The 17,243-nt window shown below is 37.6% G+C and overlaps 1 protein-coding gene across 4 annotated transcripts in view; it reads left to right on the top strand.

Annotated features, from left to right (window-relative positions):
* Positions 1-17,243, top strand: part of LOC122832940 (arf-GAP with Rho-GAP domain, ANK repeat and PH domain-containing protein 1-like) — a 65,382-nt gene that overhangs the window by 30,008 nt on the left and 18,131 nt on the right. For all 4 annotated transcript variants that reach the window (XM_044120173.1, XM_044120172.1, XM_044120171.1 and 1 more), the window contains 10 exons: positions 1,486-1,685; positions 2,163-2,248; positions 2,907-3,089; positions 13,174-13,348; positions 13,721-13,855; positions 14,031-14,166; positions 15,599-15,701; positions 16,163-16,355; positions 16,483-16,528; positions 16,680-16,843. In XM_044120173.1, the coding sequence (XP_043976108.1) occupies positions 1,486-1,685; positions 2,163-2,248; positions 2,907-3,089; positions 13,174-13,348; positions 13,721-13,855; positions 14,031-14,166; positions 15,599-15,701; positions 16,163-16,355; positions 16,483-16,528; positions 16,680-16,843 (1,421 nt within the window). The remainder of the gene's footprint in view (positions 1-1,485; positions 1,686-2,162; positions 2,249-2,906; positions 3,090-13,173; positions 13,349-13,720; positions 13,856-14,030; positions 14,167-15,598; positions 15,702-16,162; positions 16,356-16,482; positions 16,529-16,679; positions 16,844-17,243) is intronic.

Below are 17,243 nucleotides of genomic sequence, written 5' to 3'. Positions count from 1 at the left end.
ACTTTGAAAATAAAATTATGTATTATTCTGAACAAGCTTCTTTTATAATTACTAAATGACAATAACATGCAGTAATTACATATTACTACATGTTGCCAAGTTGTACTTGGGGCTACAACTAATCCAATTCAGAGAAATAAAAAAAAAGTTGAAATAACAAATAATACACCTTCTCAAAACAACATTGGTAATTGAGCATTATCAAACAGATTGGATACAGTTATGCATCTCTATTCAGCATGTGGCTCTGCAGGTTCCAGCAAATCAAGAGTCCAACAAGTTTTTTAATAAAGTTGATGAAAGGACCCCAAATCTTCTCAAAAAGATATTGTTTGTATTTCCTAATATATGCCATTCATTTCAATAGCAAATTAGACGATATATGGTCTAACCACTGGGTGGCGCTAGGTTTATTGACATTCTTTCAAGCCAATGCTGTACACTTTTTTTTTTTTTTTTTGCAGATAAAAGGCTTATATCAATAACAGCGCATTCTGTTTTACTAGAATTATGCTACCTAGAGTACAATCTGGCACATTTATACACATTTTAAAAGTAGAAAACAATTAACTTTGTTTCAAAGTGCTATGTAAAAGCAAGCAATGGCTTTAGTGTAGTATGGCATTTCTACATCGTAAACCAGTGGCTGAATATCTGAGTGGTATTGCTAAAGTGTTTATAGAAATGAGATCTTGATATCTTGCTATCAAATTGCCCTGATCTGTCCTAAAAGTGTTGGGCTAGGTTTCTGTCAAGAATAAAAAAAAGCTTTTTAAATGTGGGAGGATAACGCCTGTGCACAAGCATTTATGTTTGTTGTTTGTGTGGTCTTTTGTCCGACAGTGCAGGCAGCACCCTGACAGGCTGGGGATCTGTGAAAAGTCATGCATTTATTTATAGATTATTTGCTGTGAGTGTGTTATGACTGAATCACCGTGCCTTTTTCTGTTGGTCAGAGTCAGATCACATCTGAAACTTGTATCTAGTTTTCCGTTTTCTACCACGACTTTCTGGTTTTGGTTCCATTTCAAAGCATTTAAGACAATCTTAGTTCAACAGCCAGTCATTTTCGGCACTTCTTCATATACTTTCTCTTTTCTATTAAAAGTTTATTAAAATTCTGTTGCTTTTCAGAAGAATTTGTAAAATAGTTTGTTTATACTCTGGTTACTGCTGCATCTTTTATCCTGAAATAAGTACCACCTTTTGACACCAGGTTTTAAGATATTATTTAGAACACTGCGCTTTCAATTAATTAATGATAGTTACATGTCTTTGATGCTGCTACACTTACCAGTAAATTATTTTCCACGTGGACCTAAACAGTTTTTTTCTTTATCAAAATAGATTTTCTGTTTTTCATTTTACCATGACTGTAGCTGAAAGAAATGCTGGGGTTTTGAAAACAAAAATAATTATAATTTGGATTTGGATGAATTGTCAATTCAGCATCACTCCATATTCTTGGCTTGCCTGTTTCCACAGTTTTATAGCCGAGTCAGAGCAGTCGAGGGAGCAGTGGGTGCAGGCCATGAGGAACGCCATAGGAGAAGCGCTGTCCAACAGTGAGGTGGTTGAGCAGATCTGGAGGGAGCCTAGCAACAGCTTCTGCGCCGACTGCGGCGCTCCGCAGCCAGACTGGGCGGCCATCAACCTTTGTGTGGTGATCTGCAAGCAATGTGCAGGTTGGTTTCTATCTGCTTCAAGTTTTGTTTTGTTATCCATTTTGTATATTCTTGTCCTCAATTGGACCGTTAATGTATTTTCTGTTTTTGTCGGTGAGCAGCAACATAAACTAAATACTTACTGTGGAAAAAGAATATTCGCCTTCTTTCAATTAATGGGCTTTGCACATCAGAACATATAATGTTTTTTGGTCTTTCCCAGGTTCCAAGATTATTTTTCATTTTACATTGTTGAGATTTGCAGAGGTGTCTGGGATGATCACTGTTTCTGACCTCACTGGGGAAAACTGTCAAATCTCCGACAAAAAGTGTTTTATGGTTCAAAAACTGCAAAATTCTAGTGACAAAAAAGAGTGTCATTTATTTTATGCCACATCTGCAGTAGTGTAATTTAACAAGCCAGGTTTTGTGTCGCAGACAAAGTATTTAAAATAAGTCGTACATGATCAAGATTTGACTTGTATTTGGATGCTGTAGGAGAACACAGAGGACTCGGTCCGAGTATCTCCAAAGTACGAAGTCTGAAGATGGATAAGAAAATCTGGACAGAGGAGCTTATCCAGGTAAACAAGCTGAATATAATCACATCATTAGTTGAGACTTCATTGTGTTGAAATTTTGTGAGTTTGTCACAAACATATTTAGTCATTGACTGAGGATGATCCCAATTATCTACATTACAGATAGTCTGATGAACACTAAATACCTACTTTCTTCGTAAGAGCCCTATATCTCTTTATAGCTCCTTGGAATTTTGAACTGGACATTCTCAAATGAAGTGAGAAAATGAACCAGCTGAAAATATTTTGGAACAGGGTGCCCAACTTCGGTCCTGTAGAGCCACTTTCCTGCAATTGAAGGTGTGTTCGAGAAGTGATGCATCCTAAATTTACAGGATCATAGAGCTGAAGGACTGGACTTGGGCTGCCTTGTTTTAAAGTGACCATATAACTTCCAAATTTTATAGAGCAATAACTGTTTAGTTCACATAAGTATCAGAGAGACTTATTCCCTCATGTCGCATGATTTACATGCATTACTAATTAATTTTATTTTCAGTGGATTGGAAACGGTGAGTAGAGAACAGGTTTACATTACATAAATTGCTCGTTGCAAGATGAAGCTCACAGCCCTAAAACTGTTAAATCTATAATTATCTTAATTGCTATTTTTTTTCTGTAAAGTTTCAGATTAAGTGGCTCTATTCATTTTTTAACACAGGTTTTCCTAAAACTCGGGAACGAACGGGTGAACAGTTTCTGGGCCGCTAACATCCCGCCAAGTGAAGCCCTATTGCCCTCTAGCTGCAATGAAGACAGACGCCGCTTCATCTCTAACAAATATCGCCAGGGCAAATACAGAAAGTACCATGCGCTGTATGGGAACCAGAAAGAGCTCAACAATGTAAGTTGAAATTACTACGTAAAGTCTTTGGTTTGTGTATTTCAACAGGAAGGCTGATCAGAGTAAGCCAGCATTGCTGTTTCATTTGTTTGAGCTTGTAGTCTTTGCCTGTCGTGGAAAATGCTGGTTATCTTTTGAAAATCTCAGCGTTGGGGATGCACTTTTTATTTTTTAAACATAAGCAGAGACAACTGCCATGTTAGCAAAGCTTTGACTGGATAACTGTGTTGATTCATCTCATAAAATGTGTTTGGTTCGCACAAATTACACACAGGCTTGTTCTAACCAAATACTTCTTGAACATCATTGTGATAAGCAAGGAATGACGTAGACACATCCAAAGCAGTACTGGGTTTGGTCCTTTAACCGCAACCACAAAGGGACTCCAACCCTCGTCAATAATGAATTGGGTCAATTGGTTACTCTATTTTGCCCTTAGGTGCGAGTGTGTGTATGTGTAGATGGTTGTTTGTCATGTGTGTCTGTGTTTCCCTGTGATGGACTGTCCAGTGTATCTTACTCCTTGACCATTGACCATTTGAGACGGGCGCTAGCATCCCACCACATGACCCTCCAAAGACAAGCAGGTGTAGTGGATGGATGGATGAAAAGAGCAGGAGCTTCTAGCCAAAATCAAGGCATCAACTTGCAAAGTCAAATTTCTTTTAAGTAATATTTGATATATACAAAAGTTTTATAATGACTTACTTAAGGTAACATAGTTATTTTATTGTGCAATATCATGGCACTATGTAGCAGAGAAATACGTGATACCACCCCTTTAAGATGTGGCATTTTGTTGTTAACCAGTCTGGGGTGTCGAAGATCACATAGATGAAGCAAACCTCAAAAACTTCTAGTTTCAGCTGGTACCCGTAATTTTTTCCCCCATCAAAATAGACGAACATTGGGCGTGCTGTGGTGGCGTAGGGGATAGCGCAACCCACATTTGGAGGCCTTGAGTCCTCGACGCGGCCGACGCGGGTTCGATTCCCGGACCCGACTGACATTTGCCGCCTGTCTTCCCCCCTCTTCTTCCCCCTTTCCTGTCAGACTACTGTCATATAAGGGACACTAGAGCCCACAAAAAGAGTCCCTGGTGGAAAAAAAAATAGAGGAACATGTAATCATCCTCTTTTTCCTAAAGATTGATGATCTTTTTCATTTTATGACCAACAACTCGGAATTAAATGGTTCCTGAAATTACAACAAATTTCCTTTTTTCCATTTCTAGTTAACTAAAGCATTTAGTAAAGTTAACCGTTTTCTAAATGTCATGTAACAATTGCAGCTTTACATGAGTTTCCTTTTGCCGGATACAGCGCAAAAGCGTCTTTTATTGTAAAGGTTGCTACCCTCTCTTAACATTAATGTGAATTTGTGAAATTTCGTGTCAGAACAAATTAAACAAAAATGATTTCATACTGGTAAATGTTGTGTTCTTGCTCCTTTTACCTGGGAGAAAATGTTGCAAATCTGCTTGGATATAGAACTACAGCAATCCTCCCCATTCACTATCTTTCTGTCTTTGTGTCAGAAAGACCTGCGAACCTGCAGTCTGCTGTGGGACATTGTGGAATTATGAAGGTTTTTTTGTGTGGTTTTGCTGAGATTCATGATGTGTGTTCAAAAACCTTAGTGTTTCAGTTTAAGTTTGGTCTCGTAATCGCGACTTAACCCACATGCAGCAACAAGGTCACACACAGTATGTTGTTGACTCACATTCAACACCTGACTATGAATTATTGTTTCCCCTCCCCAAAGCGTTTATGCGTGTGTGGGCGTGTTTGTGTGTGTGTGCGTGTGCATGAGTGAGTTAGGTGTTTGCAATTTGCAGAGGGAGATAAAGGAAGTAAAAATATTTTTTTAAGCTTCTGGTTCTACTCTTTTTTTTTTTTTTCTTTTTTTTTTCCTGTTGATCAAATTTATACTCTTCTGCATTTTCAAGTAAAACAGCTGTATTGGCTTTTGACTCAACTTACAGCTGTTCCACTGGTTTTATTGCTGTCAAAGCTAAAATACTTGAAATTCTTTAGTCCATCACTTGTTCTTTTCCATTGGGTGTGTCTTAAAAAAATATTTGTTTTTGGCAATTTTGTAGTTTTGCTGGAAAGGATTAAGAATAAGTAAATAGTAAGTTCAACACTAAGGGTGTTTTATGTAGCTATACATTTTACTTAATACAGGGATAGTGGTTTAGTCCTGCCTTATTTTACGGTTTCTGTGTTTTTCTATTTTTTTTCCCTGAATGTGACATCACTACTCACTGATTTAACTGGAATGTGCTCTAACTCCGCCTCTCCCTCCCTCCACTGCTTTTCGTCCTTCTCCTGTCCTCATTGTTTGGCTGGAACTGCTCAAGAAAGTTGATCTGCTCCCTATTGGCTTTTTGTCTCATCTGTAAGTTGCTTGTGAACTGTCTGATTTAAAGTTTTTGTAATAGTGTATTTATAGGAGTTTTATTATAAACCTGTTGTTAACTTCTATGAGTTGACAGTTAAATTGAGCTGTGTCTCAAAGGAACTGAAAACTTGAAGCTAAAATCTATGTTTGCAGGAGAGGGTAGTGAAAATGTTTAGTGCGCCTGCAGTCTGGTTTCCACACAGTTGCTTTTGTTAACAATACCAGGATAAATGTGTCTTCTTAACAAGGGTCGACAGTGTGTTACTGGACTTTGAGTCTGAATGCTATCTCTGTGAAACTGTTCAAATGCATGTGACACTGTGCTTATGTTGCATAGTTTTGAAGCTGCAAAAAACTGTTATGTTGGTTTGTGCTTGTGAGAGCACAGCACACTGAAGTGATTGTGTGTATTTTCTTCACTGGAGTGGGCTCGGATATGTTAACATGCATATTAATGTGCATGTGTGGGCATGCTTGTGTGCCCTTTTTTTTGTTTTTGTGCATGTATACCCATAACTTAACACCATTTCACTGCCATTTGCTCTCTCAAATGGCAGTGAAATGGTCATTTGAGAGTATAGTTGGCTGCATCTATAGTTGCAGTCAACTATAGATCCACCAGTTCAATTAAGGTTTCATGAAAGAGCAATTCATTACTAAAAGTCATATCACTCTGCACTCTTTACACAAAGAAGGCCTACTTCCATTTTGTCAATAAGGCATTTCTAGCAGAATTAGATTCCTCAACTAGTTGGATGATTGGGATCTTCAGGAGGACGAATGGGCAGAAATGGAAGGAAAACGGGTAAACAAGAACAAGCTTTATGCAGGTTGGTCTGGCAAGTTGTAGACGCTCAGAAAGATAAAACCAGATCTGGCTGAAGAAAGTGGAAAAGAAGTCAAAAAGTCAAAATAAGAGGTTAATTACATACATTTATGGGAAACAGGTCTTCCAGCAGCCTGAGCCTACAGAAGCAGAAACAGTAGGTTTTTTCACTTACAGATACTGAAGGTACGCAGGAGAATGTGTGGACAATTTGGTTCAGCTCTCATCTTTCTGCACGCCAGTCACATGCTCCTTCACAGCGAGGGACTTTCCTTTGGAGATGCTCTCACACAGTTGGAAGTCTGATGGTGTTTGGAGTGTCAGTCTGTAGCTTACAAGAGGCAGGACAAGACTCAGGAAATTACAGCTGTGTTTTCTTTGCAACATGTTGGCTTGAGCAGATGTTGTGTTGATTGGACAGTGTCCACAAGGCATTCCACGGGAATGCTGTGTCCGCTTGTATTTGCACAGCTCCTTGCAGCACATGTTTAAAACCTGACTTTAAAGTTTTTATTTAATTGCACAGTTTTAGCCAAACCAAAGGTGGATGACAGCTCTATTGTAAATTTTACTAGTGGTCTTCATCAGTGTGTGGGTAGAAGAATTTAATTTTATTCCGGATTGAATTCTGGATTCTGAGTGGAGAGCCAATAGCAAAATGAAGCTTAAGCAGGCATGGTCCAACGTCAATGGTTTCTGTGTTAGAAAACTATTCTGATAATTAGGACACAGGGTGGGGGAAAGCCTGGTGATTAATTTATTGAACTAAATATAAACATGAGCCAGTTCCTCTTTGAAATTGACGATGCCCAAGATCGGTAAGACTTGTCTCCCTTCAAAGAGCTGTAAATCCCATCCCTATCCTAACGTTGGATGTTCTTACTTTCTAATCAGAAATAATAATGGCCTTAGAGTTGGAATTTCAACTCGGAGCTCAGCATGCAGCCGCAATTTGAGCATTCAAAATAACCAACCGTTACTATTGCCATTACGTTATTTATTAACTTTTACGGTGGTTTGTGTCTCATTAATCCAATATAGTATATAATACACATAGTGAACTATCTGTTTATCTATCTATGCTCCTTTCCTGCTTAGACACATAAAATGGAGAAAAATATAATATCTTGTATTGCTAATAGATGTTGGTTTCCCCACATGCAGCCAGATCGTTCTCTACTGGAGTGAGACGTCAGCTTTCACTTCCACATGACTCAAATTGACAAAAGAAAACGGGTACTTTTTAAAAAGCTACAGGGCGGAGTCTTTTATCTTCCGCACCGTAAATGTTTGTTTTGCGCAAGTAGAATTATTTGAATAAAGTCAAATTAGTCTTTCTTGTAACCAAAGGAAAAGTGTAGTAGGCTTGTTTCAGTCAGTTGAATGGCAGTGACAGCAATATATGTAGTCTTAATACGTTTATAAAGTAGGTAATAGTTTGAAACTTTATTATAGAGGCTTCAAACTCAAATATTAAGCATAGGCGATTGATGAAGACTAAACCACTGACACAATGATATGATATACCAGTGTTATTGGTCACCCAAACAACCCTAATTGTCTTTGAAGAGCTAAAGAAATCCCCATATGTGTCTGGCAAACTGTATTTGGATTTTGAAGAGGATACATGCTGGTTTGGCATCATTGAGCTGAGAATCCAATGACAGCCATTCATTGGTCTAACATCCTCTTTAGAGGGCTGTTACATAAAGCTTGGCATAGACTTATTGAATGTACAAAGACAATCTGTGTCTGAAGATAAACAGAAAGTAAGAAAAAGTTCTCAACAGTACAAATATGACACTGAGTTTTTAATATCCTGGCCAAGTGAGAACATATTTACATAACCTTGCTACAAGCAAAGCCAAACATTTTCATGCTCAATCTTCTGCTGTTTCTTCTATTGTATAAGGGCTTATTTAACGATAAACAGAAGCAAACAAAGTGCAAAAGGGAAAGCCTGAAGTCTCTTCAGATCTATGAAATTTGTAATATGTTCCATTTTTGTTTACTCTGTGTGACTTGTGTAAAATAATCAGTGTGCTACTTATGAGAGCATAATAAGCTACTTTTTCCTGTGATGTTATGCTCTTATGTTGGTTGGTGTTTAATTGTCACCTGTGTATCTCGGGATTACTTTTCAATATGCTATTTATAGAGTATAAGTGCGCCAAAGCTTGTCAGGTGAATCACCTGAATTAATCAGAACATTGGTCAGGCTGTCATCGGTTGGAGCCACTTGCAGAATTTGGCTTGCTAAAGGAAAGCGAATCTTCAACATTGCACATAGAGTCTGCATAGTGTATCATGAGAAGCATAATTATAAAGGCATTGTTACTACATGTTAGTCTCTCTTTAGTAAATTCCACATTAGTGTTATGTGTGCTGTATATGTTGCATGTGTGTTACAATGCATATTTCAGAGATTTTTGACATCTTTAAAAACAAGATCAGTGGCATCACAATTTAGCTGTTGGTTGTACTACTGTAGATATGGTGCAGTGCCAAATGTATCAAAAGGTATTGCTTGAAGTAGATGTGCAGCAGTATTACAAGGTATTACTATCTGCTGTACAGTATAGGCAAGGCAATTTTATTTGTATAGTACATTCTCAGCACATTAAATTGTCTTGTTCTTTGACAACAAGATAACTCAAAGTCCTTTACATGATTAAAAGGAAAAGAAACTGTATAAAGACTCTGCTTTTTATAATCTGAATGTTTATTGTATTTATTAAGACAAACTAATCCCAGAGGTTGTAAAATATGGGTTTTTATTGGGTTGTTTTTTTCATTTTGGGGGTTGTAAAGTTAGGTTCTCAAAAGAAAATCTGGTTTTCAGTTGGCTTACTGTTGCTAATTTTATTATATTACCTTTTTTTCTATTTCAGCAAAGTGGCTCATTTTCCCATTCACACTGTAGGATTTCAGACAATTATTTATTTTCGAGCTTTTTACCCTCTCCCTTCTCCTTTTTTTTCTTCATTCTTCTTTTTTCAATCCGTCTGTATTTTCACTCCTCCCTTTCTCTGTAAATTGTTACTGGTGACATAATGCTGGAGCAGGCCTGTGTTGTTCTCATCTGGAGTTAATACACAAGCGTGAACACAGTATATGTGTGGCTGTGTGGGCCTAGTTTCAACATATCGTGTCTTTGAATGTGTTGGTGTCTGTTTCTATATAGTGAGTTTGCAGCCAAGTATAATCATTGTCTGAATGAAAATAGAAACTTAAATCCTTTCATCTTCTTTTCATGACATTTTCCTTTCTTCTGTTTCCCCTCATCTTTTCGTTTTCTTCCAACTCTGTTCAATGGAGCAGCAAAGGGCAGATGGAGGTCTGTGATTTCTAAGACACACCCAGATAAAAATCTCTCTCTGGGGAAACTGAGCAAGATTCTTGGATTCCCTTCATCTGTACGTGTGCACACATACAGGCGTGCGGGTGTGTGTGGGTGTGTGTGTGTGCGTGCTAATACTTCGCTCTGTTTCATAGGGAGCAGATGTTGAAGGGTGAGGTCTTCAACACTCAAACAACCCATTTCCTCATTGTACTTTGCTCTAGTTGGTTCCTATCAGTCAGTCAAAGGGAAGTTGATCGGCTTTATCTGAGCAGCACACTGACCCACATACACTGCTCACAAGTGCGTCCACATGGAACAGCAGACTGGATTTGTTTAGTTTGCAAGTCACTATACACAGTTAAAATCATAACAATCTCAAAACATTATGATACAGTTTTCCATATGTCCAATGAGTGAGTGTTATTTTCCGTTATGTTGCTAAACTTTGTGTTGGAGTGATATTGTTTCTAAGTGATGGATCTTTACACATCACTTTACTTGGTTAAGGTCACAAGATTATTAATGTGGGAGTGGGGAAGACTGGTCTTGATCTTTTACAGGTTCACAGATGTTTTTGGCACTTTATATATTTTACTCTTATTTGTATCACCAGCAAATAACACTAGCAAATATCAGTTTCCTTGATTATCAAAAACAAGCATCAGACCTGATATTAATCATCACTATCAATACAAACCCCAAGTTTGTAGATATAATTTCTGTATATTTGCATTTTTTTTTAATTTGTAGTTTTCTTGGGTTGCACTGTTCTCCATAAATCATAATTTAGTCGATAACTAATCATAGTTGTGTTCTCATGACAACCATGACCCTTGGCACACTCTCTCCACTGACCAACATTTGTAAATTAATTGCTATTGATCCAAATGGTTCTGAGCCTACAGCCACTCATGTCTTTGTTTACTGTCCTGATAGCTCATTAGCATTCAAAGCAGGTCTTGTGAAATCCTATTCTTTCCTCTTAACTTCACCATGGTTCAAGTGATCAATATTATCACTAATTCACTTTATCTATCTTTGCTTATTCTTTCTGTTTTGAATTTTATTTTCCCTCATTACTCCTAGAATAACGTTTTCCAGAAAATGTGTTTCCAAACTGTGACTTTGATAGGCTCCATACATAAGTGGAACCATTCATCTATCCATTAAGAGCTGAATGACGGATGTATGTGCTATAAAATCCAAAAGGAGCTGTGAAGAAAGCCTGATTTACACACGCAGTGTTTGGCAGTTTAATTGTTGCAGTAATGTGGTGTGTATCATGCTGAGTCTCATGAGATTGTGCTCGTCTCCAGATGCCTGACCACAGCTTTTGTTCAGAATTATATTCTTTTTGTGTTTTCTGGGCGTGTGTTTGTTTGTTTTGTGTGCGTGGGCGTGTGTGTGTGTGTGTTAGGGGTTTTCTTTTGCAATTTTAATCTGTGTTAATTGGTTTGTTTGTCTGGATCTGTGTGCAGAGCTTTAATGGCGCTTAAACATAGGAGAGGCACAGTCTGGATGTGTTGGTGTGTGACGGAGACTTGTGGAATTTCTCAGTCTGATCCAAAACAGCTTATTGGGATTATCCCACGACAGACGCATGTGTGTGTATCTTAGTGCAACTGCATGAATCAGAGGTAACTTCCTGAGATCTTAAAATGAAGAAAATAAATAAAAAGCTTGTTACCAAAATGAATCTGCTTTTATATCTTCAGCATCTTTGTTTTTCTGGTGTTACTAAAGTATACAGATGTTATCATAGAGTTTCCAGTGTGTTATTTGTTTTTGTTTTGCCATAATAACTTCAAACATCTTCCTTATAAGCCAAGAAAGCAGCTAACATAGTTGTTAAAGGTAGGAAAACCCCCGTCCTGAATCATTTACAACAGTTTTCAGTAAATTTAGTTTCATCTGTGCACAAGACTCACTAAACCAGAGGTTCCCAAAAATGTTCTTCTGGGCCGTCCCAGTCGCTCCCAAAGATTTTCTGGGTCCCCTGATGGATTACAATAAAATCCCACCCAAAAAAGAAAAAAAAAAATCAACTGGGCACACACATCGTTCAACCTGACATAAACTTATACACATTTTGTTTTCAATCTCCACTGAAGTTTATTTCACACTTCAGTTTGCAACAAGGCATCTTTACAGTGAAACACTTTTGTGTAACTGTTTTTTTTTTGTTTTTTTTTCATTCATCCACATCGCTTCCCTCGCCCCCCTGCAATGGCCCTGCGCCCACCCTAGGGAACACGCCCCACACTTTGGGAACCACTGCACTAAACCTTTTGCTCTTGAATAGACATTTGCTTTGTCAATCTTTTAAAACAATAACTCATCAGAACAATATAATAGCATGTTTTGTATCCAGTGAAATTAAAGTGAACTCAATTTTTAGTAAATTACTTTTGAAAAATGTGGTTTACTTGTTCCAGAAGGGCAAGAAGGTCCACATAGTCCACATAATTTTAAATGCAGCCTAGGCATTTTTATTATGTTGGCATTACTGAGGAGGCAGGACTTTTGTTGTTCTTAAAGGAGCATTTCCTTTTATATGCATAGAAAAGACAACTTTTTTGATCCACGTTCAAGTCAAAGGCCAAAGAAATCTAAACTCTTTTAAAGCGAATGGATTTAAATTTCCCAAATTCTTAAAGCAAACACAAAAAACTGCATCTCAAAGACAGGGCACAATTCAGTATATTGAAAAAGTATTCATGATCCTTGAACTTTCTCACACTCTGTAACTTTACAGTCATAAACTTCTCTTTATTGGGATTTTATGTGAAAGACAAGGACACAGAAGTGTGTCATTGTAATGAAAAAGGTAATGAGTCATGTTTTGAAATTTGTATTTAGCCCATTTTACTTTAATGGGCCTTCAGAAGTCATTCAGATTGTAAGTAGTTTATAAGTGTCTGATTTAGTGTCAGTCTAGATACATTTGTTCTGTGAAGGCCTCAGACTCAATCGTGGCATTAACCTTACCAGGTAAAGCAGTTATGAATCTTGTTTTGATTTTGGCAACGTATTAAATGAACTGAGTGGTTTTAAATCGTGTCCAAAATACAATGCACACATCAGTCTGTCAATGGAGGGGATTGCTTATGCGGTAATGTTTAATCTGCGCTTTCCTTTTTTTTTCCATCACCCCTTTCTTTTCACATTTCTGCTCTCTTGTGATGTTGATTTAGATTCTCAGGTATTTCTGGAGAAATGCTTTGCTTGTTTGCACGTGACTTGACATGCTGTGATATAACTGGAGATAATCATGTTATTTGTGGTTTTATATGTCATGCATCTATTAGCATTCCAATCAGACTAGATATGTTATTATTTTACCTTTTTGTCTTATTATGCAAGAAATGAATGAGAGATTTACATGATTTTTGTGTTCACCATCAGAAGTAAGTGGAAAAAAATGGTTATTTGTTTTCATTGCTGATCTGCAGATGTCTTGATCTAAATGCGCTTTTACCGATGTGTCTTGGTGTTTGGCTGTCTCTCTCCAGGCCCTCTGCATAAATGTGCAGTGCAGTGATTTGCTGGAGACGCTGAGCCTGATTTTCTGCGGTGCAGATGTGAATTGTTCAACCGGTATGGCAAATTGTCCGTCCCCAGAGTCCCTTGCCAGTGCACATTCCCAACCTCTGCAGGCTGAGTTAATCAAACACAACCTCAACACAGGTACAGCATTTGACCGCTTTCCGGGCATCAGAAACGTGTCAATTTAAAGTTGCACATAACCATGAAAGTTGAATTAAAAATGAAATTGTCAGTTGCATTACATGAGGCTGAAATTCTTACTGAACTGATGCATTCTATGTTTGAGTGGGTTAGATAAGAGATGTAGATAAGTATGAAGTTGTTTAAGTACTTCATAATCATCTCATCTCAAACTGCTATGCCATTTGTGTCAACATCTATAGTTGTGTTTTGGACAAAGATCTGTGATAAGAGGCAGACTTCAAATTATCTTCAAAGTTTCATCAGTTTTGCACATAACTGTTCTTTTTCACTTTGTGCCTTTGCATTATTTTGTTTTTATATTGTTTTTAGAACTGCCCCAGTTACAGGTGGAGGCTGATATGGATCTGAAACATTACCCACCGCCGCCTTGCGTGTCTTACGAGGGCTACTTGTTCAAAACTGCATCCATGGGGCGGGCTGTGGCGGAGCGCAAAGTGAAAGAGGGTATGTGTAAAAAATCTGTGAACCAAAGGGTTTATTCAGTAATAAGTTTGATTTTTGTTATGTGAATATATTAGACTGATCAACAATGACTTTTTATTAACAATCTAATAGGCTAAAAATAAGAGAAGTACCCTTTATGCTGAAAGTTTATTATAATGTTTGGCATTCTGTTTAGAGTTCAGTCGTCGTTGGTGCATGCTAAATGATGGCATCTTCAACTACTATGAACACGACAAGAGCACCAATCCTAACGGGACACTTAAAGCATCGGAAATTGTTTGTTTGGCTGTCGATGCGCCTGAGAAGCACGGGTAACCACAAACGTTCCTTTCACATGATTCACAAATAGCTGTTAATACATTTTAAACCAAATTCCTTTCAATTCAAAAACACTTTTGATCCCAAAGGGAAATTAAAATGCAGTTTAAAATTTAGGCAATAAGTTCTTTGTTCATGAGATGAACATGTTTTGATCTGAAATGTGCAGACTGACCCCAGAACAAAAGCAAAAGACCTTACCTGCCTTACATGCCTGAAGCAGGCAGTGTCATTATCCACAGTAAAACAAGTCCTGTGCTGATATGGGCCGAATAACAACTCATCAAGGAAGAAGCCATTACTGCATTAGCAACATAAAAAGCCATATAACAGTTTGCAAATACATTCCAGGATAAAGACCTCACTTTATTTTTGGAAACTTGTCCTGTGATCCAATGAAATTAAGCTTGAAGTGTTGGACCCTAATGACCAACATTACATTTGGAATAAAAAGGAGGAAGACGGCAAGACTGAGAACACAATCCTAAATGAGAACTACAGAGGGAGTAGCAGAATCATGTTATGAGGAAGTTTTGAGGAAGGACTGATGTACTTGATAAAATGGATGGCACAATGAAGAAAAAAACATTCTGTGGAAATAATTAAGCAACATTTAAAGACATCAACTAGGAAGTTAAACCTTAGGCAGAACTGGGTCTTCCAGACGGACATTAACTTTCATCATACCATCAAAGTAGCTACAAAGTAAACTGAGGACAACAAATCCCTTCACTTTTGAAGTGGACAAAGCAGCGCTCTGACTGGAGTCACATAGAAAATCTGCAAAGCTGAAAAAGTGAGCAAGAGAGCTTACATAACTTGACTCAGTTACGTTTAGTCAGGAGGAACGGGTCAGGATTCCAGCAAGCTATTGTGAAAAGCTTTTGGGTGGATAAACAAATTAATGTGTGACCCAAGTTGTGCAGTTAAGACAATTCTACCGAAGACTAAAGAAAAGTATTCACATTATGCATTTGAAGAAAGTAAAACAAAAGCTTTCCTACCAGCATTTCACTATTAGAAATAATTGTGTTATTTCTAACTGATCTAACATATTTAGTCTGATTTAATTTCAGACAGTGAGGGGAAACAAGGTTGTGGTTTTTTTTTTTAAACTGTATATAAATGTCTGGTTTCAACAAGTACTTATAGCTTAAACCAAACACATTAATAAATATTTTTCAGGAATGTTGGAACGACAATAAATTTTTAAAAAAAGTATAATTTTTTGTCAACTTTCCAGTTCAGGCTAATCAGGAGCTAATCTGGGGTCAACATGGGGTTGATCAGGATTTATAGAACTGGAAACATTTCCTTGCAATAAAATCAGAAAATTGAGTCTGGAAAAGTTCTGAATTTTAAAACAAAAATTGTAATTGAGTATCTTTTCTGCCGTTTCACTCATGATCTCTTTGTGAATTACAGGTATGACTTTACCTTTGAACTCTACTCAGAATCTGAGCGTATTTATCTGTTTGGCACTGATGATCCAGACAGCCACAAGGAGTGGGTCAAGTGTATTGCCAAGGTAACATTTCTGCACCACTATGCATAGCCAGTCCTTCCTTTTTCCATTAATTCCCCAGAAACGGCAGGGCTCTGACTGGACAGGAGATATGCAAATCATGCCATAGAGGAAAACGATATCTTGTTGTCAGAAAAAGTGTTGACAAATAGCATGGTTTAATCATCAAGATGTGATAAAAGCCCTCCAGAGGTTCTGCTGTTGGCTGCTGAAAGCCAGTAAATGTTTCATGCAGAAATCAAGCCACCAAAGTATGTGCTAAACTGGGCTATTATTGGAAAATTGGATGCGTCAGATGAGGTCAGGCAGAGAGGAAAAAATGTTGAGGAGCCACATGATTGACTGTTGACTTTATAAATGTCCACTGTACTTACTGTGTACTTTTAACAGCAATAGATGTTTAAGTTTTTATCGAATGAGGTATAAGAAAAAGAGAAATTTGTTATTATTTCTCCTGTCTGCAGACCTTTATCCCAACCACAGCAGAGCCTTTGCTGAGGCTGAATTTTGAGCGGATCGGACGGCTGAAGTGTAAAGATGGCTTGAACTTACAGAAATCCAAGGTCGGCTGGTTCGCTCTGGCTGGCTCTACTCTTCATGTTTACCTGGAGAACAGTAAGGGAGAGGAGATCCACCTGCGTAAACTCAATGAACTTTGTAAGTGAGACGTAAGAAGGCAAACTCATAAAGACCCTTTTACTCTACAGAATGAATATATTTGGAACAAGGATGGCAACAGGCATCTGTTGGTCAGATTCAATAGTCGTTTCTTTTCCCCTTACAGCAATCCAACAAGACAATGAAGTGTTGGTTCTTGTGGAGAAAGGCAGGTGAGGGCAAGTAGTGGTGTAAATTCCCATTTCTAATTTTCTAATTGCACATACCTTTCTAATTAGAGAAATTAGAGAAACAATAAAAACTCTTTCTGTATACATCAGCTGTTTATTTTCTTCTTTTGATTGTGTCTCTGGTTTTATTAAGGACTTTGTACATCGAGGGAGAAAGGAAGTTGGACTTTGCCGGCTGGTGTGGGGCTATCCAAGCAGCAGCAGGGAGCGGAGGAGACACACTGAGTCAGCAGCAGCTCACAGACACAGATATACCTGTCATTGTACTCAGCTGCATCGACTACATCACGCAGTGCGGTGAGAGACATCTTTTGGAATTTGTTCAAGTAAAAAAGGATGAAAAATATACTTCTGTTGCATCATTATTCACCATAAAATTTGATTTCTGATAATGAAGAGCTCCAGAAATATTACTTTCTTGACACTTTGGGCATCTCTATTTTGGACTTTAACATAACATTGACAACAAGAGGGGGAATGCTTAAGATTATAAAGGTTTGATGCTAGATGTTGCTCAGGCAAAAACCAACATCATAAACTTTTTTGAAGGAAGCATTTTACTTATGTCAATACACGTGGTGTGTTTTCTTATTTTGTATTATTATTTTGTATCAATTTCTGTAAAATTGATAATTTTTTTTAATCAATTTAATTATTTGTTTTGTATTCATGCCGGAAAAAATAGCTAAAATTGTCT

This window comes from Gambusia affinis, linkage group LG06, assembly GCF_019740435.1.
Source record: "Gambusia affinis linkage group LG06, SWU_Gaff_1.0, whole genome shotgun sequence".
Classification (NCBI taxonomy): Eukaryota; Metazoa; Chordata; class Actinopteri; order Cyprinodontiformes; family Poeciliidae; genus Gambusia; species Gambusia affinis.
Note: the sequence above shows the minus strand (reverse complement) of the source record. Positions and strands in the feature narration are given on the sequence as shown.